General features: G+C 48.5%; 1 protein-coding gene across 2 annotated transcripts in view; it reads right to left on the bottom strand.

Moving 5' to 3' along the window:
- The window catches only part of LOC138453203 (adhesion G protein-coupled receptor F5-like), a 939,048-nt gene that overhangs the window by 463,265 nt on the left and 449,104 nt on the right, over positions 1-26,679 (bottom strand). For both annotated transcript variants that reach the window (XM_069605830.1, XM_069605831.1), the window contains exon 8: positions 976-1,118. In XM_069605830.1, the coding sequence (XP_069461931.1) occupies positions 976-1,118 (143 nt within the window). The remainder of the gene's footprint in view (positions 1-975; positions 1,119-26,679) is intronic.

Here is a 26,679-nt window from a genome sequence, read left to right on the forward strand (position 1 = left end):
TGCGTCTTGTCCTCATGTAAGCAGTAGAGACAAAAGGAGTGTTCGACCTCCTTAAAGACGTTCTGCAGCTGGCATCCAGGGCAGACCCTGAACAGCTTTCCGGGCGTCGAGCTTCCCTTCTCCTGGGCCATGTCCGGGACGGGCCTGAGGAAACTTCTGGAGTCCTCCAAAAGCGAAGCTCGACGAAATCTTCACCCTTGAGGGGCGCAGACGAATCCGACACGGGTCCCCGTTGATCGGATGGAGAGTCGGTGGAGCTTGAGGCTCTTTTGACCGAAAAAAACGAAGTTTTTGAGAAAAACGTGAAAAAAATAGCACTAACGCTCGAGAGCAATAGCACGAGGATCCCAACACATGAACGTGCGGTAAAAATCTGAAGATGGCTGCCAGAGGCGGGGCTTAGGTAGAGGGCAGTCATTGGCTGTGGTCAGTATGACGCAGAGACCAGTGATTGGTTATTACTACGAAAGACAGATCAGAAACGAAACTGATACTGGTTTTTTCTTTACCGAGGATTCCCAGCCTGACGACGGGGAATATTCATGAGCATGTGAATCCATGCCAGACCCCATGCTGGAGAATGGAGTGGACTTTGCGCTCAATAAAAACCATCTAATGTAATATCTGTTTCCCACCTGTCCTCCACATTTAATTTGCTATATTCTAAGGGTCTGATTAACAAAGATGTACAACAGAGCAAGAGCATCTCTGATTGGAGCCTACTTGATACAGCGATGGAGCAATTCGGGAAATGCCTGGATCTACTTTGAGAAGCTCACAAGCAAATCTAGTCCAAAATATTTGCTCATGGGCAGCTCTGGATTTTTGAGAATCAGGAATCCCTTTTGCTCCAGGGCAAATCCTTGTGAATCTTGCTCTAAATCATATCTGTCAGACTGTTGTCCGTGTGAAACACTGAACATGTATTAGTAAACCAAAAAACGTATACAAAGAGTAGCATTATTGGAATCTCACCATGTACATAGCTGGTAAACGGAGCCTCTGGAAAAGTGAAATTTCCTTTCAGATCTGAGATTACATTTTGGTTTGTGGCTTCAAGTGCTGTCGGGGTCACTGGATCAGCAACAATCACGTAGTCAACAAGGATACTCCCATTCCTACAAAAATTGTGTAACACGTGCACTGTTAAGCAAATAGAAGACCCATTCAAGAAAAACATTCTTTACTGAAAGAGTGAGCTGGGATACTAAGAATCCTCATTGAAAAAACAAATATTCAGAAATATTTAAAAAATTGTACCTGCTATCAACCACTGTTTTTGCTTCTTACAAACACTTCTTATAAATGATGACCCTTCAAAATGAAAAGAGACCCCTGATGCCCTCATTTTGGACAGTTTGTTGAAACCTAGAGAACAAGATGTGTGCATTTGTGCTCTTCTGTGCTATAATTGTACGGGTAAACCTATACCAGTCTTCTACAAGACCAATTTCAAGGTTTTATGGGTCACTTGTGAGATTAAGATAAAGGTGTGTGATGTGTGCCTTTGATATTACAAAATGCCGTTTGTAATGCCTCTGGGTTCAGACTCTCAGTGAAGGCATGTGTAAAGGCTGGAGGGTGGCGTCTGTAGTCCTGCTCTCTATATGGCTGAGTGGAAGCAAGGAGTACCCCAGCCAAGATTCTCTATAAGGTAGCTATGGACGAGCAATCAAGGCGTAAGCTCTCAGGAGGTGATGCAGGCTGGTTGTTAAGTACAGTGTAGTCCCCAAGCACCCACAAAGGAATGTCCACACACTATGTTAGTGAAAACAGTCTTTATATAAATAAGGCTTTGATTATGTACACATACAATAACACACTTTGTGCTCCGACAATTCTGAAATGGTAAATATAAACAGTCTCAATGTGATACCACAATTACTCTTGATTCTATTAAAATGCATCAACTGTACTCAGTTCAAATGTCATACAAATCTGTTGATAAAATGAACCAACAATAGACCTAGGAGGAAAGCAGGTTGGTTAAAACAATAGGCAGAATACTGGGCCCCTACCACTAGGCACAGTTCTGTATGAGGATCCCCCCCACCTGGGCAACCTGTAAATGAAGCTATAATACAAGCTGAGTCCATACATTGTTTCTATGAGTCTTATTTCCCTCTTAGAAGGTTCTACCACCCCAGTGTACCTGGAATAGCAGAGTTCGATGTCGGGTCATCGAAAGATCCTTCTTGAGCGGCTCCCTTTAAGGCAGGAGCCACGGATCATCGAGATCCCATGAGAAAAAATTGTGAACACGATTGTTGCGGCAGCAGCTCGGGTTCTTGCGGTGCTCGTTCACGATTGGTCGAAAATGTCCTGCAAGCTGAGGCGTGCAGTGCACCTCGACGACGAGTGTTCGATGCTGCAAGGAGTCAATGAAGAACTTTGGCCCAGCAAGGGCGTCAAGTCGTCAGCGTCTCTGCAGTCTTCGGGTTGCGGGAAACCCACCGGTGGATTCTCCTCAGCCGTCAGCGGCCTGGACTTTCTCCGGCAGGACAAAAGTGGTTGACGATGATGAGCAAGGGTCTCCTTGTTTCAATGTTCTTAGTCAAAGGAGCACTACGGTTCCGGTCGGCGACGGTGGTTGTCGACGGTGGTGGACTTCAATGTCCGGGCCCTTCGCTTCGTGATTCCGCGGCGGTCCCAGTCTCCGGTCGGCACCCTTTCGAGGGTCTGATGTCCAGGGAGCTTTGGCAAAGATCAGCTGGTGCACGAGGGTCCCTCATAGCTCAGAAAGAGGTCTCCTAGCCAGGTCTCTCTTGGATCAGTTCCTTGAAGGCAGAGCAGCTTTCAGATTAGCAAAGGACAGCAGCAGCAGTTCTTTTTCTTCCAGTGGGCTTCAAGGTTAAGCATCAGTTTCAACTTCAGTTTCTGAACGATTTCTATCAGTGAGAGGCCCCCAGATATACTGTTGATCTCCCATTCACTCTGATGGGTCACACTCAGGCAACCAATCATTTAGAAGGGCATTCTGGCAGTCAAGCAGCCAATTAGGCTCACAGTGCATTCAGGCCATTCTTCTCCCTCCAGACACTCACAACACGGAATGTGGATTCGGACAAGCACTCTGCCATTCAGCACTCCACACTGCATTCATATCAGTTTCGGGCAGGGCTGGCTCAGTCATTGTGTCAACCACCAGATACTAGACACCCATAACATGAAATGCGTATTCGTCACACACTCCATTCACCCAGGTCCCACCCCACGGGTGTACCCACAACATACAGTCATTGGGAAGGCTCCAGCCAGTCTGGCCTGGACTTCCCCACACTACCATATATGGAACTTCCAGCCAACTGACAGTCAGGGGGAAGGGAAAGAGTCAGAGCTTCCCGGGACTTCGGGAATACAAGGTAACAGGCAATAGAAAGCAAGAGCCCACAGGGGCCATCTTGTTTCCTATCAGAAATTAACTGATTCCAATGGCATGACCTGGTTATCCCAACACGGAGGATACTCAGAGCACCTGTCAAATTCAGCATGGAGCTGCCACCAGCCCATACCCTGCTCTGTGGGCCACTCACAGGTGCCCAAAAACATACACTAGGAGTACAGAGATGTACTCCCACCCATGGTTGCCATAGGGGTATCCCAAGGGTCTGTTCACCAAACCAAAAAGAGGAAAAGCTGCACTGCCAGGAGTCCCACATGAACTCCTGCGTGGAAAACAAGACAGAACATACATGATAAAGGCATGTCCCTCCAATGCATTTCAAGCATCAGAGTATGCACACAGGAATACTGTTGTCTTTATTGGCCATAAAGTGGCAGTATACAGTCAGTGGCCGTACGCACAAATACCGTCTTTGCCAATGCTGCTCATTAGTTCATGGGATCCCGTTTGTGTCGTACTTCTGCTGTACAACCAAGGTAGAAAGGGCCCAAAAGGAGATCCAGGGACCCAAAAATGAGTGTCCCCCATTTGCATCCCAGAATTGCAATTTTATTTGTGCAAACATTTGGAGAACTACCTGGTGGCACATTTTTGGGGCAATTTGTAGCAAATGGCGCATTTTAATACACTGAGCAGGCCATTAACGGTTTTAAACTGACCAGTGACATTGTGAACTAAGGCCCTGATTCACGGAGCGTTTTCCAACAGGGATTTGCCATTACAAAATGTTTGTTGAGCGTTGTAATGAGGCCCTTAGGGCCTAATTCACAGAAGCATGTTATAATGGAAAACCCCATTGGAATTACAGCTACTAGCACTTGGTCTGGCAGATTTACCGCCGGGTTGCAAGTGGTAGTAGCAGTGTTAGACCACATTGATTTGAGGTCCATAAGACTCCATTGAGGATTTTGGCAGAATTACTGCTAGCGGGATTACCGCTGCAGTCATTCTGCCGGTTTTGACGATTTTTCGGCAGAAAGTGGAAGGAGTTTCTTCCAGCATGATGCTGGAGGTAAATCCTGCACTCCAGGGCCAAACACCTAGAATGGCGGACGCGCTCTGCCATACTTGTAATGAGTCCCTTAAATCTTTACGCTAGCCTAAATTGGAAGATAACATTTGCCCACACTGGCCTTACGGGACCAGCCCTTTGGCAGTCTCGTGCTCCCCATAGCCCAGTCGGAACATAGGTGCATAATAAAGCGTAAATATGTTTGACTTTCCAAGATGGGAGTAGCTAGTTTTGATCACATCAATTCACAGGGCCTCACTCTAAGTATGGCAGTAAAATCAGTGGTAATTTCGACAGACAGAATTACCGTTGCAGTTATGTCGTCTGTCAGAATTACCGCCAAATTAAGGGTGGATGGGTGTGTGCTATTGGTGGTAACAGTAAATCTGTCTGGCAGAATTACCATTGAAAAATGAAGTACAGCAGTAAATCCACCAATTTCAGGTAGAATTACTGTTACCACCATAAATCGGCAGAATCACCGTCTGGTAATTCCATCGGTGGAATTACTGATCAGTAATTGCTTTGTCAGAATTACTGTTGAACGGAAAGCTGCCATGATGCAATGGAAAGTTCAGCAACGGCCATCTATAAAAACTCAATCCACTCAAAATCACCATTTTAGAATTGCCATTTGAACATGGAAGTAAGGCAAAATATGTCTGGAGGAACAGGCAAAGCAAAGTGCCAGAAATGCTGCTTCGGAAGCCCAAATTCAGTGAGCAAGCGCTCACTGTGCTCGCTGAGCAGGTGGTTGCCCATTTTGAGTAGCTGCATGGGGCCCAAAACAGAAAGACCTTCCATTAGCGCGAAAACGCCATCTGGAGCGAGATCCGGCACAAGGTGGCGGCCACAGGGAATGTCCCATGGGACTGTGAGGACAACAGAAAAGGTGGAACGCCCTCAAAGCCAGGGTCCGCACCTTCATAGCCAACCACCTTCGTGAGTCAGCAGCCACTGCAGGAGGTAGAGCGGAGCTGGTGCAACCCACACCCTGGGAGGAAAACCGTGAGAACCATCTTCCAAATGGCGGGCGTTGGATCGGCAGAGGCCAGAGCTGCCAGCCAGGAAGACCCTGGTGAGTACGAGTGAACCCTGGTGAGGCCGAGGGAGCAGGTGGAGCACCTACAACTGTTCACTTCATTCGCATGGTGCCTTCACTTCACTGTGCCCTGCTAATTGTGGTAAATTAGGGTTTTTCTCCCCTCGCAGGATTCTCAAACTTAAGTGGCCTCTCCACTGGGTACCTAATACGCATTTACTGTTGTTCTCTGAAATGTGGTAAACTAGGGTTTTTCTCCCCTCGCAGGATTCTGAAACTTAGGTGGCCTCTCCAATGGGTACCTAATACGCATTTTACTGTTGTTCTCTGAAATGTGGTAAACTAGGGTTTTTTCTCCCCTCGCAGGATTCTCAAACTTAGGTGGCCTCTCCACTGGGTACCTAATACGCATTTACTGTTGTTCTCTGAAATGTGGTAAACTAGGGTTTTTTCTCCCCTCGCAGGATTCTCAAACTTAGGTGGCCTCTCCACTGGGTACCTAATACGCATTTACTGTTGTTCTCTGAAATGTGGTAAACTTGGGCTTGCCGCTCACTTCCTGTCCGCGTGCTCTCGTCTGTCTTCCCCCACTCCCTCCTGTTCCATGGTGCTCTCTATCTCGCCTATCTTCTCTAACTGCTTCTCTATTGACTATCCTGCTCTCCTCACTAAATCTGGTAGGAAAAAGTTTTAAAAGGACATCCTGGTCTCCAACCCAGGCCTCCCTATTGCTGACACCTACACTAGTGCCTGCTCCAAGGAAACTCTCACTGACATCCTCTTTTTCGTGCCTTCGCCTGACCTATGGACCCTTCATATGGTCTCTGTGCTCTCTCCTTTCTCCTCTTCTCCCATTAATGGTGGCACCTGTTGGGATGTCCTCTTGGCCCCCTTCCACTCCTCTAAGGCCATCATTAATGTCTACGCTAATGGACCGTCTTTGTCCAAGGCCCTCAGGCCAACCTTCACCTCTTTGATAGACGCTTCCCACGCCTCATCAACTTCCTTTCCTCTCCTGCTGTCCCCCCTCCTCTGTCCTCGGCTACCTTGCCTCTACCGTCCCTCCCTGCCCCCTCTCTTGCTCCTTCTTCACCTCCTTCTTCACCTCCGCAGGGCGTACCTCTGATCTGTACCCCTCCCCGGAAGTCCTTCAAGGATGGCAACCTTCTCCACATTGCCACTCTTAACTCTCGCTCTGCCACCAAACATTCCTCTGATATCTGTCGCCTTCTTGAGGAACTGGACCTTGACGTCCTCGGTCTCACTGAGACATGATTCACGGCCAGCACTGTCACCAGCTTTGACACACTCCTACCTGACGGTTACAAGATCCTCTCCGTGCACAGGCGCAACCGTTCAGGGGGGGGGGTGTGGCCCTTATCTTCCCTGAGTGGATTCCTGCCACAGTCACTCCTACGCAGACCTACTCCTCTTTTGAATGTCTTGTCTGCCGACTCTCTCTCTCTCCTAGCCATTCCCTTACCGTGGCTACTATCTATCGGCCACCTGGTCAAATTTCCTCCTTCCTCTCCGAGTGGGCTGACCTCTCCTCCTCACTCCTGTCCTCAACCACTAAACTCCTCTTTCTTGATGACTTCAACATCCACCTGGATGCCTCCTGTCCGCCCTCTAGACTCTTTCGTGACCTCTGCGACTCTCTCTCACTCTCTATTCTCCCGTCTGGGCCTACTCATTCTGCAGGGCACACTCTTGATGCTCTGATCTCTTCTGACCTTCCCCTCTCCATCCCTCTCTCCACTCCTCTCTCCTGGAGTGATCACTTTTTCCTATCCTCCCACCTCACCCTCCCTACCCCACAGGCAAAGCCACCCTCATCACTGACAAGCACCTTCTCGGTCATCCGACCCATGAAGCGCGTGTCAGTTGAGGCTTTCGCTGCCACCTTCTCGCCCCCCCCTCCCTCTTCGGCTGACTCCCACCCTGACACAGCCCTCTCCACGCTCCACTCTGCTATATCCGATACTATTGATATCCTTGCCCCTGTCATGAGAATCCGCCTGAAGCCCAAAGCCAAATGTAACTCCTGGTATGAGTCGGATCTCGTCACCCTAAAACGCAAGTGCAGGGTGGCAGAGAGGAAATGGCGTGCTTCATGTTCATCCTCTAACAAACTGGCCTGCCGCCTGCTCCAAAGGCAATACCGTCTCTCCGTTCTCACCAAGAAGAGAGCCCTTATCCAATCCCGCATCTCTGCGGCATCTAACAATTCGGCCGAACTCTTTAAAATCTGCAAGGAGCTTGCCAACCCTGCTGCAGTCTGTACCTCTCCTGTCCCCTCCCAGGCCCTCTGCACTGCACTGGCCTCTCACTTCATCTCTAAAACTCAGGACATCCTGTCCTCACTCTCCTCCTATGACCTCCCTCCCTCTCTTCCTGGCTCTTCCTCCGGCCCTTCTGCAGCCACCCCTCCTCCCTCCTTCTCTGCCTTTCCTCTTTTCTCTGCTGACGAGGTTTCCAGACAAGTCCGATCTATGAAAGTCTCGTCTAAACAGGTTCACCCCTGTTCCTCCAAAACTATCAAGGACCACATCGACTCCCTGGCTCCTGCCCTGGCTGACTTTCGCAACCACTCCTTCGCCTCTGGTGTCTTCCCATCCCCCCTTAAGCACTCCCTTGTGCACCCTCTTCTTAAGAAACCCTCTTCCGACCCCTCCTGCCCGACTAACTATCGCCCAATCTCCATCACTCCCTTCCTGGGCAAGCTCCTGGAGAAACTGGCCATCACCCAGCTTAACCTCCATGCTGAATCTGTTGGTAGTCTTCATGACCATCAATCTGGCTTCAGAGCTGCCAGAAGCACGGAAACTGCTCTCCTGAACATCCGTGAGGACCTACTCTCGAAACTCGACTCCAACACTCCGTGTGTTCTCATTCTGCTCGATCTCTCTTCTGCCTTTGACACTGTCAACCATGCCATCCTGCTCAACCGTCTCCGTGATAACCTGGGTATCACTGGTCAGGCTCTGGCGTGGCTAACCTCTTTCCTTTCTAATCGTCCCTCCCAGGTCCAACTGGGGTCCTTCCTCTCTGACATCTTTTTCTCTACCTGTGGTGTCCCCCAGGGTTCTAATCTCTCTCCCTGGCTTTTCAACCAGTATCTGGCACTCCTTGCCCACCGCATCGCCACTCTCTGCCCCAACTTTCAGTGCTATGCGGACGACACCCAGCTCATTTTCAGGCTACCCTCGGCCTCCTCCTCTCCTTCCCTCACCTCTGACTGTCTGTCTGCTATCCAGGAATGGTGTACCGCCAATGAACTCTGCCTTAATGCCAGTAAGACTGAGAATCTACTCATCGGCACACCCACTCCCTCCTTCCCTGCAGCTTTCTGGCCAGCCTCTCTTGGGCCTCTTCCTGGTCCTACCGGCAAGGCAAAAAACCTCTGGGTCATCTTCGACTCCACACTCTCCTTCTCTCCTCATATATCTGACGTCTCTAAGAAGTCACACTACCAGCTGCACCTCCTCGAAGGTATTCACCCTTCCTCTCCTTCCCCCAGAAGCTCACTGTCTCCCGAGCCCTGGTTCTCTCGAAGCTGGACTACTGTAAAAGCCTCCATCTTAATCTGCCTGACTCCACTCTCCGCCCTCTGCAACTCATCCAGAACAGGACTGCGAGACTTGTCCTTGGCCTCAAGCCCAGGGACCGTATCTCTCCAGGACTGAAATCTCTACACTGGCTCCCAGTGGCTGCGAGGATTAAGTTCAAAACCCTCTGCATTGTCCACAAGGCCTTTTGGGGACTGGGGCCTAAATACCTTCAACTCTCTCTTCCTAAATATCTTCCTTCCCGAGCCCTTCGCTCATCCGTCTCCAACTCCCTCAGGGTCAGCCGCTTCTCGAAGCAACGAGCTGGGGGTAGATCTCTCTCCGTGGCAGAGGCCTCCCTCTGGAACAGCCTTCCTGCCTCCCTGAAACTTGAGGAGAACCATCTCCGGTTCCGGAAGCACCTCAAAACCTTCCTCTTTGCTTCTGCTTTCTCTCTCCCTCTCCCCTGCTAAATTCTTCACTGAAACTGCACTGAATCTGCAACTGGGCCACTCTCTCCGACCTCGGTCCTTGGCCCAGCCACTCTCCACTTGCACTGCCTCCCTGGCAACCCCTGCACTGCGGGACTGTCTCTGTATCCCTACAGCCCTCCCTCCCCAGCACTTGTCTGCACTTACCCTGCACTTGCCACCAGCTGGCCCTATTATTTATTTTTTATTCTACTTACCCTGTACTGCACTTCCCCCCTCCCCTTCCCCTTGCACTTTTCCCTCCCCTCTACCTCTGCACTTGCGCGATCTAAATGACACCTGGCCTAGTAGGATTGTTGTCTGTCTTCCCCTTGTTTCCCCCTCCCTGCCTCATCGCGCCTTGAAACACTTGTGTATAGGCGCGTTACAAATGCCATATCATAATCATAAAACCGTGGGCCCACTTCACACCAACGCCACTAGAATGTCAACATACATACTTGCAGTCATTCAGCCAATGCACAAGCAACACAGGAAACATCAAAAGACTGTACTGTAGAGGAGTCGGTAGATGCTATCTTGCCAGTTCCCACCCCATCACCGCTGTCATACTGGAACAGTCAGAGAAGAGCAATAAATGGGACTGCCTGTATTCTTCCCATACTGAATCGAGTGTATGAGAGACGGTATGCACTCAGACGGGCATACAGAATGTACCCTCGAACTGCAAGTGTGGAAGGATGTCACATGGAAGAATGCTACATGGAAGGATGACGCCTGCCAAGATGTCAGAATGCAACAATGATTTTTATGGACAGACGTTAAAGTGAAATCTGACAAGGACAAAGTGATGTCATAAAGAAGATATATGAGCCTATGCTGAAACGATATGAAAATACTTAAGAGTAACGATGTAACTGAAGCACTAAGAGTAACATGTAGTTAAAGATAAAGTAATCATGGATCTAAAGAAGATGAAGTAACTTTCTGACCAATAAATGTAAATATACAGTAACGCAAGGTAGAAAGAAAAAATATAGAATCTGCCATAGAGGAATATATAACATGGCATGAAGGGCCATAGTGGGAAAATGGACGCTGGCTCATGCTGAACTTAACCAAGCTACCTCAGAAACAGGGCGAGGATATAGAATCAGGGACACAGAAAAACAGCTCTGTGTGCAGAGCCGAAGATGAGTCAAGGTTGGCCCAGAGCGAAGATGTCATTTTGAGGGGTGGGCATGGAGAACAAAGGGAGTACATGGATAAGCTCTGAATGTAGGACATTCTTCATAGATGAAGGAAGAAGAAAACATCTGTGAGAGCCAAACTGCTGGTCAATTAAAAGCATACAAAGTTTGTGCGAGATAGTGAGCAAGGCTCTAGAAGCTAAGAGGAGCAACAGCACACTGAATGATTAAATCAAATAGCAGTAAATGGAAGGCTGAAATGGACAAATTCGTGGTCTCGCCACACGTGACTCAGAAGTCAAAAACAAAGACTATTCATTAGAGCCTTAAGCTAAGATAGTGGTGTGATCACACTCCCTTGAATGTTCCAGGACAGTGAGCCAGCACAAGGTCAACTATAAACGGAAGACGTTGGCTGATGGCCTACTGATGAGATATGATGGACTAATTGAGAAAATGGGGAGTAGTCTGATGGGATTCAAAGACCTAAGTTTTGTTACACATACGTGCCGCTAAAGAGCTAAAGGTCCAAGGTTGGGATAGTATGCAAACCAATCAGTGGGGTTGCGGGACAGACTAACGTGCAATGTAGCATAGACCAATCCACTGTTGTTTTATCCACTATAATCAGTACTATACGTACTTCGAGGTATTTCAAGGCATGCCCTACAGATAAGGGGTTGCCAATGATGCACTAATCCTTATATGTTCTATAACTAGATATGTTCCCTCAAACCAATCTCCTCCCTTCATAGGTTTTGTATTTTGCCCTGTTGAATGACGTCGTAGATGATGCATATTGTGGTATAAGACCTCCATGTAATCAAGCTGATGTGCGAGTCTGCATGCATCAGTCCGATGTCTGCCAGTTTGCCCTGCTTTATTAAATTGATAATAAAGTACTACTTAGCCATATTCTTGAGTCTGTCCGATTATTTGGTCTGAGATCATTATTGTAATTCTATCTAGCACAGACGCTTCAAGGTGCTAGAGCACAGTATCCCAGAAGGCATGGTAGCTTTGAACCCCCTTAAAGACCCATCATCAAGTAGCAAGAAGCCCTTCATGCAGGGCACATACAACAGACATGGAACAGCAAGTAACATGGACAGACAACCAATCACATGGTATCTCACCTGCACTTGTTGGCAGGACGCTAAGCACCCATGTATACACAGCGCATATCAGCCTAATAGAAGCCACCCACTTAATGCATTGCACAAATCATCAACATCTCCAGATGTCCTGGCCGAACAGACAACAAGTGCAGCAGATCAGTAGCAGCATGGCCTCTATGAAGAGAGTGTGCCACCAAATGTCATACATTACTATGGCTAGCAGGGTACCCCTCAGGTAACAGTATTACAGGTCATGCATGCAACATTGCCCCAGCTCTAAATGGACACCCATGACTTTGCACAACCGTGAAGCACATGAGACCACAGTCCAGGTAAGGTAGATATTCCCAACAGCAAGGAATCACACCAAATCATCAAGCCAGTAACCTGTGATAGTGGCTGCCATTTGAACAAGGCACTCAGGGGGACGTAGCACCCGGGGCCCCAGTGTTCACAGTACACTTCATGAGATCACTCCCAATAACAATTCTACAAGGGTAATGATGCAATGTTTCATGTCTCCCAAAAGGCACACTAGACATCCAGGACCCCGTGGAAAGCCCCATCAGACCTGGCCCACTTGCTACTGGAAGTGGCAAGAAGGGATCGGGGTGTTCTGAGCCAGTGATGCAGCATCCAGTAAGGCAATTGGGCATAAGGACACCTACAGGATCAAACAAGTCCACGGGCACTGCTACTGCTAACTCTGGGGGCACAGGCCCACCTGCCACGTTCGCGGACCAAACTCTGGCCATTACAGAGCCTGCAAGACCTCCTCTGAGCCAGCAACCTTCCACTACCATGGCCATAGTGTCTGAGGTGAAGATTACCCACCCAAAAGAAGGCACGAGTGAGGGATTTGAGCAGGCTACTGCACAGGACACATATATTTCTTGATATAACTCAACCAAGGAACCTTTCCACCAGTAACTTCAGTAATCATGAAGTTAATTAACTCATGGGTGAGGACTGCCTTTTCATTGCCCCACAATCTGAGCCAATGAAAAAAAGGCATCAAAGAGATTTCCCCGATTAGTTTGCAACCCAGTTCAAAGCGCATCCCGAAATTTGTGGCAGAAGGGAAGCCCATAATACTTTTAAAAGTCGTCAAGTACTAGAGACGTCTAAAGAATATTTCTGTCATACAATTACATTAGTTAAATATCTGAAATCGTGAATAAGGTGACTAAAGAAGTGTTGACAGTGATTTACGAGAGCTTAGCAATCAAGCAGCAAATGAAAAATGTACTCCATTTGATAGCATCGTCACAATAACGTCTAGATCTTAGTTCTAGCCAGTAATATCTCATTGGTTGGAAAAAGGTTAAAATGTAATCTTAAAAACTGGGCATGCCAGTAAGCAATAGGAAAGTTGTATAAATAATTTGGAAGTATGCCTAAAGATTTAGCATTAAGTAAAATATTAGCATACAACTTATATTTGCTCACGGCCTGAATGGTGGCAATCCAATCGGATGCCCAAAGTTTCCTTTTTAATTTTAGTGCTATCGCCTGTGGGATGTACCAAACCACTCATCCAAGCCCTGCAACATCACTGTGCATTGCTGGCAGCAGAAACATCATAATGGCCGCCGGAAAGCATGCTGCTTGCTAGAAATCACCAGAAATTAAGCAGTGAAAACATGAAAAATAGGCCACCATCTACTTTTGCCTATGTCAGTGGTAACACAGGAGACCACTGCCAAAAACCACCATTGGGCTACCCACAAAGTAGCCTGAAACCACTTGGAAATAGCAATGCTGATTGAAAAAGAAACACAGAGCTGTTTGAAAATCTGTTTTCTTGATTGTTAACAATTGCTAAAATCATGGCTCACAAAGCACCTAAAAGATCCAACCTCTTTGTTGGGTGTTCAACATCATTACTGCAAGAATCCACATCAATACAATGTCAGCAAAAATCATATGTTCTCAGAACAAAATCCTCTTTTAAAGATCCTTGATGGATAGACAGCTGTCAAAATGGGTGTAATACCGTTGCTCACCTCTACCAGAAAGCCAGTGTTTTAAAACCATTTTGTGTAAAGCTGAACAATTGAGCTTAAAGTATGCCAAAGAAGAGAATTCCATCAAAATGCCATATAAGGGTGCCACACAGTGATTTCATGTTGACAAAACATTATTTAAAGATATGTTGCTTATTTTACGCTTATAAATGTTATTGTTTTCACAAGGAACTATGTTACAATTGATCAGAAAGTAACCTGATGCAGTTAAAACTCCAAAAGGCTTGCTTCCCCTGAGAACCCTTCACACCTGGTCATTCCCACCAGAAGGAGGATGTCGCATTGGCATGCTAATCAAGAGGGGAGGAGATTTTCTCGGAACAATAGATGCCTTGGACTGAATAAGGAATGCTAATGTGGGGTGTAACTGACCACAAACTGCTGGCAGGAAAAAAGACATGTGACCCTCTGAGTCAGCCCAGCTCTGGGGGCGGACCAGACTGATATGTGAATTGAATTGAAAGTAAATGTATGTTTTATAAAAATGCTTATAACAAAGTGTACTGAACTGACAAAAATGTAAAACTTTCAGATTGTGAAAATGAGAAATGAAATTCACTCACAGTTTAAGACTAAGCTGAAATCCGTGCGATGTTCTGTGACCAAACCCCGGAATTTATTCATATTGTAGATACTGTATTTATGCTAGACACATGAAAACCTACAGTAATATGCTCAGAGAGGATATGCAGGCATGTATCAAATTTGGTGCAGAATGAATATTGAGAAACCCTCCAAAAGCACAAAAAAGTTGTCATTTCTGAACCCAAGCTCGTAGAAACATGGGACTTGAACAGAAATGTACCTTAAGCAATCTGTCATGCAATTATGTATTCTCAACAACTTGTGTATCTGGGAAATATGTTTTTTGGGAAAAATAGATTTTCCATGTAAAAGCAATTCCCAAGCCTAGGAGTGAGTATCTAGTCTAGAACTACGCATTGTCATCTCTTAGTTTAAAGTAATCTTATTCCAACCATTTCCACTTATCCAGAACTGCATTATAGAATCCTGTGTCCATCCTGAATTCTTCTCATTATATTGTTGTGATAACTGTACCAATAATCATCTTCGTGCTGACATTTTCTGAAGAGGGACAACTGTTTTGACGGACAGAGATCAGAGAGGAGGCGCCCTGTTCTGGTGGCTGCCCGTTGAGTGTCTTGCTTCTTCATAGCTCCTTAGTCTAAGCCTATCCTTGTTGCTAAATCTTTAAAGCGCGATCTGTCATTTTTGAAATCTTGACTTTATTTATGAAAATTAACAAGGGGGTCCTGGGAGTCCCTCTGCCAGACATTAGTCCTGGTTATGAGAGACTTACCCAGAGTCTTTACCTCACTTGGTTCAGAGGGTGGGCAGGTGACTTGTGGGCAAAGCAGTCGGGGACATCGGCAGGGGAGAGGAAGAGAGAAAGTGGAAGCGAAAAGGAAGGTCTTGAGTTGCTTCCGGAACCAGAGGTGGTTTCTGTTCAGATTTGAGAGAGGCAGGAAGGCTGTTCCACAGGGAGGCCCCAGTCGAGGAGAGAGATCTGACCCCCACTCTCTGCTTGGAGAAGCGTCTGACTCAGAGAGTTGGAGGTGGATGAGCGGAACCCTCGAGAAGGAAGATGTTTAGGAAGAGAAAGTTGTAGGCAGTGCTGTCCCAGGCCCAAGAAAGCCTTGTGGACGATGCAAAGGGTCTTGAACTTATACGTTGTAAAGGTCGAAGACTAGAGACAGGCAGATTTAGGAAGAGGCTTTTGCAGTAGTCCAGCATAGAGAGGACCAGGGCTCAGGAGACAGTGAGCTTCTGGGGGGAAGTGAGAAAAGGAAGAATAGCTCTGAGGAGGTGCAGCTGATAATGTGACTTCTGAAAGATGTCAGAGATGTGAGGAGAAGGAGTGGGTGGAGTCGAAGATGACACCAATGTTCTTAGCCTCACAGGAAGCAGCAGGAATAGGGCCCAGAGTTGACAGTGTAAGGAAACCATTGTATCAACAGTAAGACGACAGACACGAGTGATCACAGTTCAAGGGTGTTTATTGGGTTTGAAAAACGTGTATCTAATCCTAAATCTAAAGATGTGAGCAAGCTATGACTATCAAATAATAATAATGTAGTCCTAGTGGTATCTTGTCAAAATAAAAGGGCCTATACGTATAAACCTACTACCAATCCTGGCCTCTCTAGCACAAGGATGCAGTTAAAATCTCAGTATCAGGGCCTTCTGTACCAATGTCTCTTTGCCATTCAAAGTCTCTTACTTCAGAGGATCTGATCCGACAAACAAACATTCAAAAGTTAATTTCACCTCAGGATTCTCATGCACAACTTCTTGGGTGATTCACTGTTCACTCCGGATCCCCCCTTTCAGGCACAGACCCACTTCAACACAAAATCTTCAATTGGTCTCCCTCTGCCGGGCTCAAACCTTCTCTATTTCATCAAAATCGAAGACTTTCGACTGTGCGCAGGATTTTCCTTGACCCATTGCAGGACCACTTCGATTCACATTTATTTGTTCACTTCCAAATGATATACCTCCGCTGGGCTCAGATCAAATTGATATACTTTCATTACTCCTCAGCTGGATACTTTACAGAGACCTTTGATTGAGCACCCACGCGGTTCTGGACCTCTCTGTCAAAGGTCTGCTTTAATGTTCAATCACTCATCAGCAGTTCATTTATACTCAGGCTTCCCTCAGTCGGGCTTGAGTCTGTCTTGGTTTCAACAGTTCATTTTAGACACCTTCCATCACAATTCCCCTTTCTCTTTCTCTGTCGCTGTTTTCTAGAACTGGAGGTTCCACAATGCAACAGTACCTTGTTACAATAATTGCTTGAAATGTCACAAACCAGGCTCTCTCCCATTGGACATGAGAACTCACTGGTTGTCTTGGCCTTCCTTCTTATCAATCTTTACCTTTACCTTAGGTCTGGGCCTCCGGTGCCGACCTTGCTCCTCCCAAACTGCATTGTTCATCCGGGAGGGAACCGGGCAGCCTCCAGGCAACCGCGGCAGGAGAACCCACACAGATCAATGTAGGGTGGAAGAGTTTGGAAGCCTTCACTGTCCACCTCCACCTATTCAGCCTAGCAGACCTTACCGGGAGCTCCCGCTTTGGTCCACACCCGTCCCTCCACCAGTCAGTCTGATGTAATCAAGGTAGTTGGGTCCGGTAAGTTATGATACAGGTTTATTATGTATGGTAGTTGTAAGCAGGAAAGTACCCAAGAAAATACCATTCCCCACTGCTCCGGAAACACTGGAAAAGCCAACAGGACCGTGCAGACAACGCCGCCTACGCTGCGTTCCAAACAAGCGCTGCTGTGACATCCAACATTGCGTTGCTGTCATGATGCCTACCCCGGAGCACCAGGCCAGGCCAAGCACCCCCGGGAGCAGGCATCATGCCCCCGGGTAAAAGCCCAGTGGCCCCTTATAGGGCCTCTTTGTACTATGTCCTGGCGCCGTTGGCGCCAGGCTCATGTTGGACATCAGTCCTGGCGCCATAGGCGCCAGGCTCATAAAGGAAGGTGTTTTGTGCACTTACCTGATGCAGAACTACTTTGGTGGCTATTTAAGCCACGCCCAGACAGTAGCTCACGCTTCGCGTTGTTCTGCATCCAAGCAGCTGAACGCTCACCGTATCTGCTCCTGCATCTGCTCTCCAGCCACGCCCGCCTCGATCCTAGAACACCTGTAAGGAAAGAAGAGAAGAGAAAGGTGAAAACCAAGAATTTTATCAAACTTCTTACCTGCATCCGGAACCTTCACGCCAGCGTTCCTGAGAAAATACTTTCATTTAAAAGCACCGTGTTGCTCGCTGCAGCGCCGCGCTTCACTCACCTGTCCTCGGGAGTTCTTCTGGCTCCACCGCGACTGTCTGCACCGGTCGCCACATCTCTGCGCCTAGGGGAGAGAAGAAGAGACAAAAGGTGAGCAGAAGGAACATATGAGGAAAGCCTAATTTTCCGCCATAACACTTACCGGTCTTCTGTTGGTGGACCATTCCTCATTTCGGGTCGGCGCCGCTTCGTTGGCAGGTACCGCACCCCGGCCCCTAAGGGGAAAGGACAAAAGACATTACTGGAGGAATATAAAGATATTAAGAGGGATCGCCCCCATCGCTAACTCACCTGAGTTTACCATCGGAAATTCAATCCCTCAACGCATCGCCTTCATTCTGCACCTGAAATAAAGGACAGATCACAGGTTAGGAAGGCAACAGAAAAGGAGGCTCTACACTTGAACTTTTGTAATCTTCATACTTACGGCGTTCCGCTCGGAAAAGTCAAGTGGATTTTGCCAGCGCCATTCTGAAAACCAGTGAAGTAACTGGACAAACACGCGCCCCTGCACCAGAAGCAGGATGGAGAGTTCATCCTTTCAAACCATAAGGTGAGCTTCAACCGGGGATTTCGGAGGAAGTTAGAGAAGAACGAAGGGGGGACAGGGGGAGCAAGCACACTATTCTGCAGACTGTTAATCCCCTTTCTCATCTGCAGAAGGATATTCCTACGGGCCAGACAAGCAAGATTTGAGGGTCCTGTTCAGTCGGTGTTCCGAATTCTGCGCATCACGCTCGAAGAGGCCACAGCAACCCAGACTAGACCAGCGCCTCCGTGGGAGTCAGGTGAGCGTTACAGTTCCAGCTGATGCTGCTGGAACGCCGGCCGTCCCCCAACCGACGCCGGCCCTCCTCTATCTGATGTCATCATAATGGAAGCTGCCACCAGAGTAGAAACGTCTCCTACCGGCACACCTACTCCGGCATCCTCCATGTCACTGACCCGGTTCTGCTGCGCCGCCCTGCACAGCACGCCCTTTGGCCTGCCAAAATCCTCACAAAAACGGCCCCGCTCCATGTAGCAGCACCACCCAGCACAACGCACAGTCCGTGCGCACTGCAATTAACTCGTACAGACTACTCTTGCGGTTCGCAGGTCCCGACATGCACAGGCCCGCAAACGGCACCTCACCAGCTGACCCCCTCCTCCAGCGACGCCCGCACCAACAGGCACACACAGCACAACCTTGCTACCTGGATTGTGCCTCCTCCTCTCTTAGATCACTTGACACCGTGATCAGGGCCACGCTCCTGGACCCCGACAATCCGCTGCTGCTCCTGCCCCACCTGGCAGAATCCGGCCAGCCAACTCCTTCTGGCGTTCCGGACCTGGCAAAAATATGGACTGTCACCTATGGAAGGCGGTACTCCTGTCCAGCTGCCCCTTCCCGGCAGCACAAATCCTCGTCGCCAGTGATGTAAAGAAGGTAGTTGGGCCCGGTAAGTTATAATACAGGTTTATTATGTATGGTAGTTGCAAGCAGGGAAGTACCCAGGAAAATACCAGGAAAGTACCGGACATCCACACTCAACCAGAGCAGCATTCAACTGTCATTCCCAGCATCCCGGAACCCCAAACCTTGCCAACCTTCCATGAGACTCAAAGATTCTACATGACCTCACAGCCCAAGTAAGCAGGTAAGAACATTAAACTTGCACCCTGATGTAAACACCCACTAAACAGCACTAAGCCACATAATCAAACTACAAGCTATGATTATGACACAGTCCTGGGCTGAAAAGGATCTGGGGTTCTGCTCTCTACTCTGTGGCTGTGGCCCCCCTTTGTGTGTCATCTTCTTCTCTGGGCCTGCAGACTGCCAACACTTAGGGATCCTCTGCTGGTCTCAGCCATGCAGCCTCCCTGTATCAGTGCTGTGTCTGGCCCACTGCTTTCTCCCAGTGCTTGGACTTCAGGTAGGGATCCTCTGCCAGACTCAACCTTGCAGCCTCCATCCTGGTGTCCCAAGAGCAACTGACCCGTCTTGCTCAGCAGCCTTCCTTTATACAGCTGGAAGATGTTAACAGGCTGCTGTAGTGATACACGAAATTGCAACCTTGCCAATCAGGGCTTTAGATGACAGCATTAGCCGCTGAAAGCCAATAGTGTATTCAAAGTATGTGCTAAAAATGCTGACAGTAGTCTGTTGTAGCACTTCCATTATGCAGTAGTGAGCTACAAGGAATATGCAGGCCTAGTATGAAATAGGTCACATTATGCATTGTTGATAGACAGGCAGGGAGAGGGCCCCAGCTATGTAGCTAATAGGTATTTTTGGAGTGTTTGGAACATCATGGCACCTATATAGCGCTTAGATAGCCAGTCTTAAGCGCTATAAACACTAAGCTATGAGTGCATGCCTTTTAGAGCTTGCAGATGGGGTTAATACATCCCTGCTTCCCTTAGAATATTCAGCCTCACTAACGGTAGCCCTGGCTCCAAGCTAATCTTCCTTTTCTCTGGGAAGGTACTGATAAGACATTCCTCAGCCAGCGCAGATGGGAACCAGGGAGGGGTAGGAGCGAGCAGGGTGCCTCTCAGAGAGAGTTGGGTTTTTTCCATGAGCCAGTTGCACAGGGAAAGTTCTGGAACTGTGCGTCATGGTGACTGACAGCAAGAGATTATAAAATATCCATGCACACATGACTCGGGGGGAGATCGTCCTGTGGACTTGATTCATGCACGGTCAAGTGCCCGGAATTGGCTCTCACGGTGTCCTCCAGCATTGTTTTTCTGAGCGGGGCTTGTTTTTACAGCTAGCTTATGAAAAGCCAGGTCTCCCAGTGCTGATTAAAGGGACGTAAGACTGTGTTTCTCTATGTTTCTCTATATTTCTCTATATTTCTCTATGTTTATCTAAGTTCCATGTTTCACTATATTTTGCATTGCTCTATGTTTTATGCTTTGTAATATTCTTTAACTTGAATCCCAAATGTATATGAAATTCACTGCTTAGAATAAATATGCTAAAACTTTGAGGGTGTCATTTGTCACTAGCATGAGATCACTGCTCAGCACAATAGAACCTGTATTTTGGGCTGAATTGGGTATTTTTGCTCTCAAAGGGCTGGCCCCGAGGAAGATTTTGCCCATATCAAGACAGCTGCAAGTATTGAGTCAGGGATGGGTCTGCCTGACCTTGCCTGACTCCTTTAGTGGGAAAGCCTACTGACAAGGTGTAATAGTCTGTTTTCCGTTTCCTAAGGGTTTTTTCCTTGCTAATCCTTTTACTCTTAGTCCCTCTCTTTTTCGTCTTAGTCCTTGGGTATTTTCAATAGGGGAATTGTGATGTTCTAAAAAAAGGGATAACGATGTTGTAGATTTTTGTCAGGAAAAGGGATTTGTATGTAGGGTTCTTGAAAAGTGGGCTTTGAGGAAAGACGGGTAAAACTCATGCTGGAATTTAGGGACGGTCTTTGTTTTCCCTGATGCTTTCGCCTTTTTCTCACAGAAAAGTACTGGGGTATGATGGGTCTCTGTTGACAATATTCCATGACAACTGAGGGGCTGTCGGGTAGGGGTGTATTGGAATGGGAGGAGTCCATGTCTCGCCCGAGGGTGTGTCTCCCATATTCCCCAAGGATCCCCTGCCCAGGTGATCCTCCCTCACTTGTCCGCCCACAGGGCTGGGCTCCAAGAGCGATGGGCCTCCCCTGGCTACCTGAACAAAGGATCCCTGAGAATAGCCTGGGAGAAACACCTCAAGTTTCTCACAGCGGCCAGAGAGAGAGAGAGGAAAGGAGGGAACAGGTGTCTCGATGAGGAGGACCTCAGTATTACTGAAATTAAGGCAGAGATCATTGGTGACTCACCATTCCTGAATTGTGCCAGACAGTCTGATATGAGAGAAGGAGGAGAGGTGGCTGAGGGAGCCTAAAAAGGAGTCATCCGCATAATACTGAAAATTGGAGCAGAAAGTAGCAATGCGGTGGGCAAGAGGTGTCATGTAGTGGTAGAAAAACCAGGGAGAAGGTTAGACCCCTGGGGAACAACACACGAAGAGAGAAAGACCCAAGTTGGACCTAGGAGGGTCAGTCAGTGAGAAAGGTGGTCAACCAGGCCAGTGCCTGATCAGCGATACCCAGGTTGTCACGGAGGAGATTGAGCATGATAGCAGGGTTGACTGTGTCAAAAGCAGAGGAAAGATTGTGGAGAATGAGGACAGAAGGATTAGAGTCAGGATTGGAGAGCAAGTCTTCACGGGTGTTCATGAGAGCAGTTTTTGTGCTTCTGGCAGCTCTGAAGCGAGACTGGTGGTCGTGGAGACAGCCAACAGATCCAGTATGCAGATTAAGCTGGGAGATGGCCAGCTTTTAGCCCAGAAAAGGAGTTATGGAGATCGGGCGATAGTTAGCTGGAGAGGAAGGATCGGCAGAGGGCTTCTTTAGAAGTGGTGCACAAAGGAGTGCTTAAGGGGGAGTGGAAGTGTCCAGTGGCAAAGGAGTGATTGCAGAAATTGGCCAAGGTTGGAGCATGGGTGTTGATGTGGTCCTGATGGTTCTGCACGAGCAGGGGAGAACCTGCTTTGATGTGACTTTCATAGATCAGACTTGCCTAGAAACTTTGCATGCAGTGAACAGGAGAAAGGGGGAGAAAGGATGAGGAGAAACGGCCAGAGACAGGCCAAGAGTGGTAGAGGAGGAGGAAGAGGAGGTAGAGGAAGAGAGGGTGGACAGGACCTGGGAGGGAACAGGAGAGGTAGACACTGCAACAGGATTGGCCAGCTCCTTGCAGATTTTGAAAAGTTTGGCCGAGTTGTTTGATGCTGCAGAGACGTGGGCTTGGATCTAGGCTCTCTTCTTAGAGAGGACAGAGAGTCTGTACTGTCTTTGGAGCAGTCCAGGCCAGTTTGTCAGACGGTGCGCCTGATGCCCTCCACTTCCTCTCAGCCATCCTACACTTGCGTTTAAGGGTGGCGAGGTCAGATATGTACCAAAGTTGCACTTGGATGTGGGCTTCAAACGGATCCTCATGACAGGGGCAAGGACATCCAGAGTGTTAGAGATAGAGAGATGCTGGTTAGAGAGGGCTGTGTCAGAGTATGAGTCAGCCAAAAGTGTAGGAGGAGGAGAGAAAGTAGCAGAGAAAGCCTCAACTGAGACACGCTTCATGGGTCGGATGACCGAGAAGGTAGGTGGCAGTGCTCTGCAGTCAGCTTGACCTGAGGTGGAGAGAGGGAGACAGAGAGGTGGGAGGAAAGGAGAAAGTGGTCACTCCAAGAGAGAGGAGTGGTGAGATGGTTGGAGAGGGGGAGGTCTGAGGAGATCAGAACATCCAGGGTATGCCCTGAAGAGTGAGTCGGGCCAGAGGGAAGAATAGAGAGAGCGAGAGTCACATAGGTTGCGAAAGAGTCCCGAAGAGGGGCTAATAGCATCCAGGTGTATGTTCGGGTCTCCGAGGAGGAGAAGTTGAGAGGCAAAGGCAAAGAGGGAGGAAGAGAGGTCAGCACACTCAGAGAGGAGGAGGGCGACCTGGCCAGGCAGTCTGTAGATATTGGCCACAATGAGTCAGGAGAGAGAGAGAGAGAGAGAGCCTGCAGACCAGCAGGTATAGTCCTGTGTTGGAATGATAGAAGCAGGGATCCACTCTGGGAAAATCAAGGCTAAACCCCCGCCAGGACGGTTGGTTCTGGGTTCGGAGAGGATCTTGTAGCCATCGGGAAGGAGAGTGTCAAAACTCATGACAGAGCTGGCAGTGAACCAAGTCTTGGTGAGACCAAGTACACCCAAATCAAGCTCTTCCAGGAGACAGCCCCTCACTGCCCCTTAACCTAGACAGTACCTCACTGCCCCTTAACCTAGACAGCACCACATTGCCACTTAACCTAGACAGCACCTAACTGCCCCTTAACCTCCCTCCAGAGCCCACTCGGCCACTCAAGAAATAACCAGGGGAAATATACCCTTTGAATGAACACAAAAACAAAACAACACAACAGATAAAACGACAAAGCATTACATTCCGGAATAAGATGCACATAGGTATAGACCAATTGTCAAATGCGCTGAAGAACAACCCTGCTCCACACCCTCAAGTCCCAATGGCTAAAGTAAGAGGAAATAAAAAATAAAAAACCATTAATACCCCAAAGGAAAAGTTCATAAAGTCCACCCAGACCCCCTTCCTGCAAAAACAAGCACTGTCTCAATCAAATAGCACGACCCAGGACCCCACACTCACAAGTCCACCGAAACCCTGCAATCTCCTAAACCCATAGGCCACGCACATAAACACAACATCAATCAAAATTCAATATCAAGGCCCAAAACCGCTAACATTAACCCAGGGCCCAACCCAACGGCAACTACCCCTGAGGCCACAACGTTTACACAACACCAACATTACAGGCCTCATCAACACCTACCCCAATTAGTCCTCTGCAACGGTGCACATCTTGATCCACCAGCATAGGCTCCAAAGATTTGCCTTGGTGCACACCATCATCCTCCTGAATAGACCCGATAGGTCGGGATCCAACTCCCTCAAGTTATGCCAAACCGCAGCGCACATGATCCTGCACCCGCCGTCCTCAGTGCTTACCGCACACATTTTTTCTGTTAAACAGGTTCCTCCAGGCTCCCCGTTAATCTTTCAAGAGATGTTCACATACCACTCCTGAGTTTTTGCAGTTTCTGCCATAAACTGCTCCGCCCCGGCTCTCCATATACCTTGGATCATCCAAAAAGCAACCATTCCCCACTGCGCCGGAATCACTCGAAAAGCCAACAGGACCGCACAGACAACGCCGCCTACGCTGCGTTCCAAACAAGCACTGCTGTGACATCCAACATTGCGTTCCAGCTGATGCTGCTGGAACGCCGGCCGTCGTCCAACCGACGCCGGCCCTCCTCCATCCGACGTCATCATAATGGAAGCTGCCACCAAAGGAGAAACGTCTCCTACCGGCACACCTACTCCGGCATCCTCCATGTCACTGTCCCAGTTCTGCTGCGCCGCCCTGCACAGCACGCCCTTTGGCCTGCCAAAATCCTCACAAAACGGCCCGCTCCATGTAGCAGCACAACCCAGCACAACGCACAGTCCATGCGCAATGTAATCAACTCATACAGACTACCCTTGCGGTTTGCGGGTCCCGACAGGCACAGACCTGCAGCCAGCACCTCACCAGTTGACCCCACATGCTGGACCCCTCCTCCAGCGACGCCCACACCAACAGGCACACACAGCACAACCTTGCCGCCTGCATTGTGCCTCCTCCTCTCTTAGATCACTTGACACCGTGATCAGGGCCACACTCCTGGACCCTGACAATCCGCTGCTGCTCCTGCCCCACCTGGCTATATCCGGCCAGCCAACTCCTTCTGGCGTTCCGGACCTGGCGAAAATATGGACTGTCACCTAAGGAAGGCGGTACTCCTATCCAGCAGCCCGTTCCCGGCAGCACAAATCCTCGTCGCCAGTGATGTAAACAAGGTAGTTGGGTCCGGTAAGTTATAATACAGGTTTATTATGTATGGTAGTTGCAAGCAGGAAAGTACCCAGGAAAATACCAGGAAAGTACCGGGACATCCACACTCAACCAGAGCAGCATTCAACTGTCATTCTCAGAATCCTGGAACCCCAAACCTTGCCAACCTTCCATGAGGCTCAAAGATTATACATGACCTCACAGCCCAAGTAAGCAGGTAAGAACACTAAACTTGCACCGTGATGTAAACACCCACTAAACAGCACTAAACCACATAATCAAACTACAAGCTATGATTATGACAGTCCTGGGCTGAAAAGGATCTGGGGTTCTGCTCTCTACTCTGTGGCCCCCCTTCGTGTCTTATCTTCTTCTCTGGGCTCGCAGACTGCCAACACTTAGGGATCCTCTGCTGGTCTCAGCCATGTAGCCTCCCTGTACCAGTGCTGTGTCTGGCCCACTGCTTTCTCCCAGTGCTTGGACTTCAGGTAGGGATCCTCTGCCAGACTCAACTGTGTCCCAAGAGCAACTGACCCTTCTTGCTCAGCAGCCTTCCTTTATACACCTGGAAGATGTTAACAGGCTGCAAGTGTTGAGTCAGGGTTGGGTCTGTCTGGCCTTGCCTGACTCCATTAGTGGGAAAGCCTACTGACAATGTGTGATAGTCTGTTTTCCGTTTCCTAAGGGTTTTTCCTTGCTAATCCTTTTACCCTTAGTCCCTCTCTTTTTCGTCTCAGTCCTTGGGTATTTTCAATAGGGGAATGGGATTATGGGAATTGTGATGTTTTACAAAAAGGGATAACGATGTTGTAGATTTTTATCAGGAAAAGGGATTTGGATGTAGGGTTCTTGAAAAGTGGGCTTTGAGGAAAGACGGGTAAACTCATGCTGGAATTTAGGGACGGTCTTTGTTTTCCCTGATGGTTTCGCCTTTTTCTCACAGAAAGGTACTGGGGTATGATGGGTCTCAGTTGACAATATTCCATGACAACTGAGGGGCTGTCGGGTAGGGGTGTATTGGAATGGGAGGAGTACCATGTCTCGCCTGAGGGTGTGTCTCCCATAGTCCCCAAGGATCCCCTGCCCAGGTGATCCTCCCTCATTTGTCCGTCCACAGGGTTGGGCTCCAAGAGCGATGGGCCTCCCCGGGCTACCTGAACAAAGGATCCCTGAGAATATCCTGGGAGAAACGCCTCAAGTTTCTCACAGCGGACAGAGAGAGAGAGGAAAGGAGGGAAGAGGTGTCCCGATGAGGAGGACCTCAGTCTTACTGGCATTAAGGCATTAAGGCAGAGATCACTGGTGGCTCACCATTCCTGAATTGTGGCCAGACAGTCTGATATGAGAGAAGGAGCAGAGGTGGCTCCTGCATAATACTGAAAATTGGAGCAGAAAATAGCAATGCGGTGGGAAAGAGGTGTCATGTAGTGGTAGAAAAACCAGGGAGAAGGTTAGACCCCTGGGCAACAACACAAGAAGAGAGAAAGACCCAAGTTGGACCTAGGAGGGTCAGTCACTGAGAAAGGTGGTCAACCAGGCCAGTGCCTGATCAGCGATACCCAGGTTGTCACGGAGGAGATTGAGCATGATAGCAGGGTTGACTGTGTCAAAAGCAGAGGAAAGATCGTGGAGAATGAGGACAGAAGG

Source organism: Ambystoma mexicanum, chromosome 4p (assembly GCF_040938575.1).
Source record: "Ambystoma mexicanum isolate Mex_15411 chromosome 4p, UKY_AmexF1_1, whole genome shotgun sequence".
NCBI lineage: Eukaryota > Metazoa > Chordata > Amphibia > Caudata > Ambystomatidae > Ambystoma > Ambystoma mexicanum.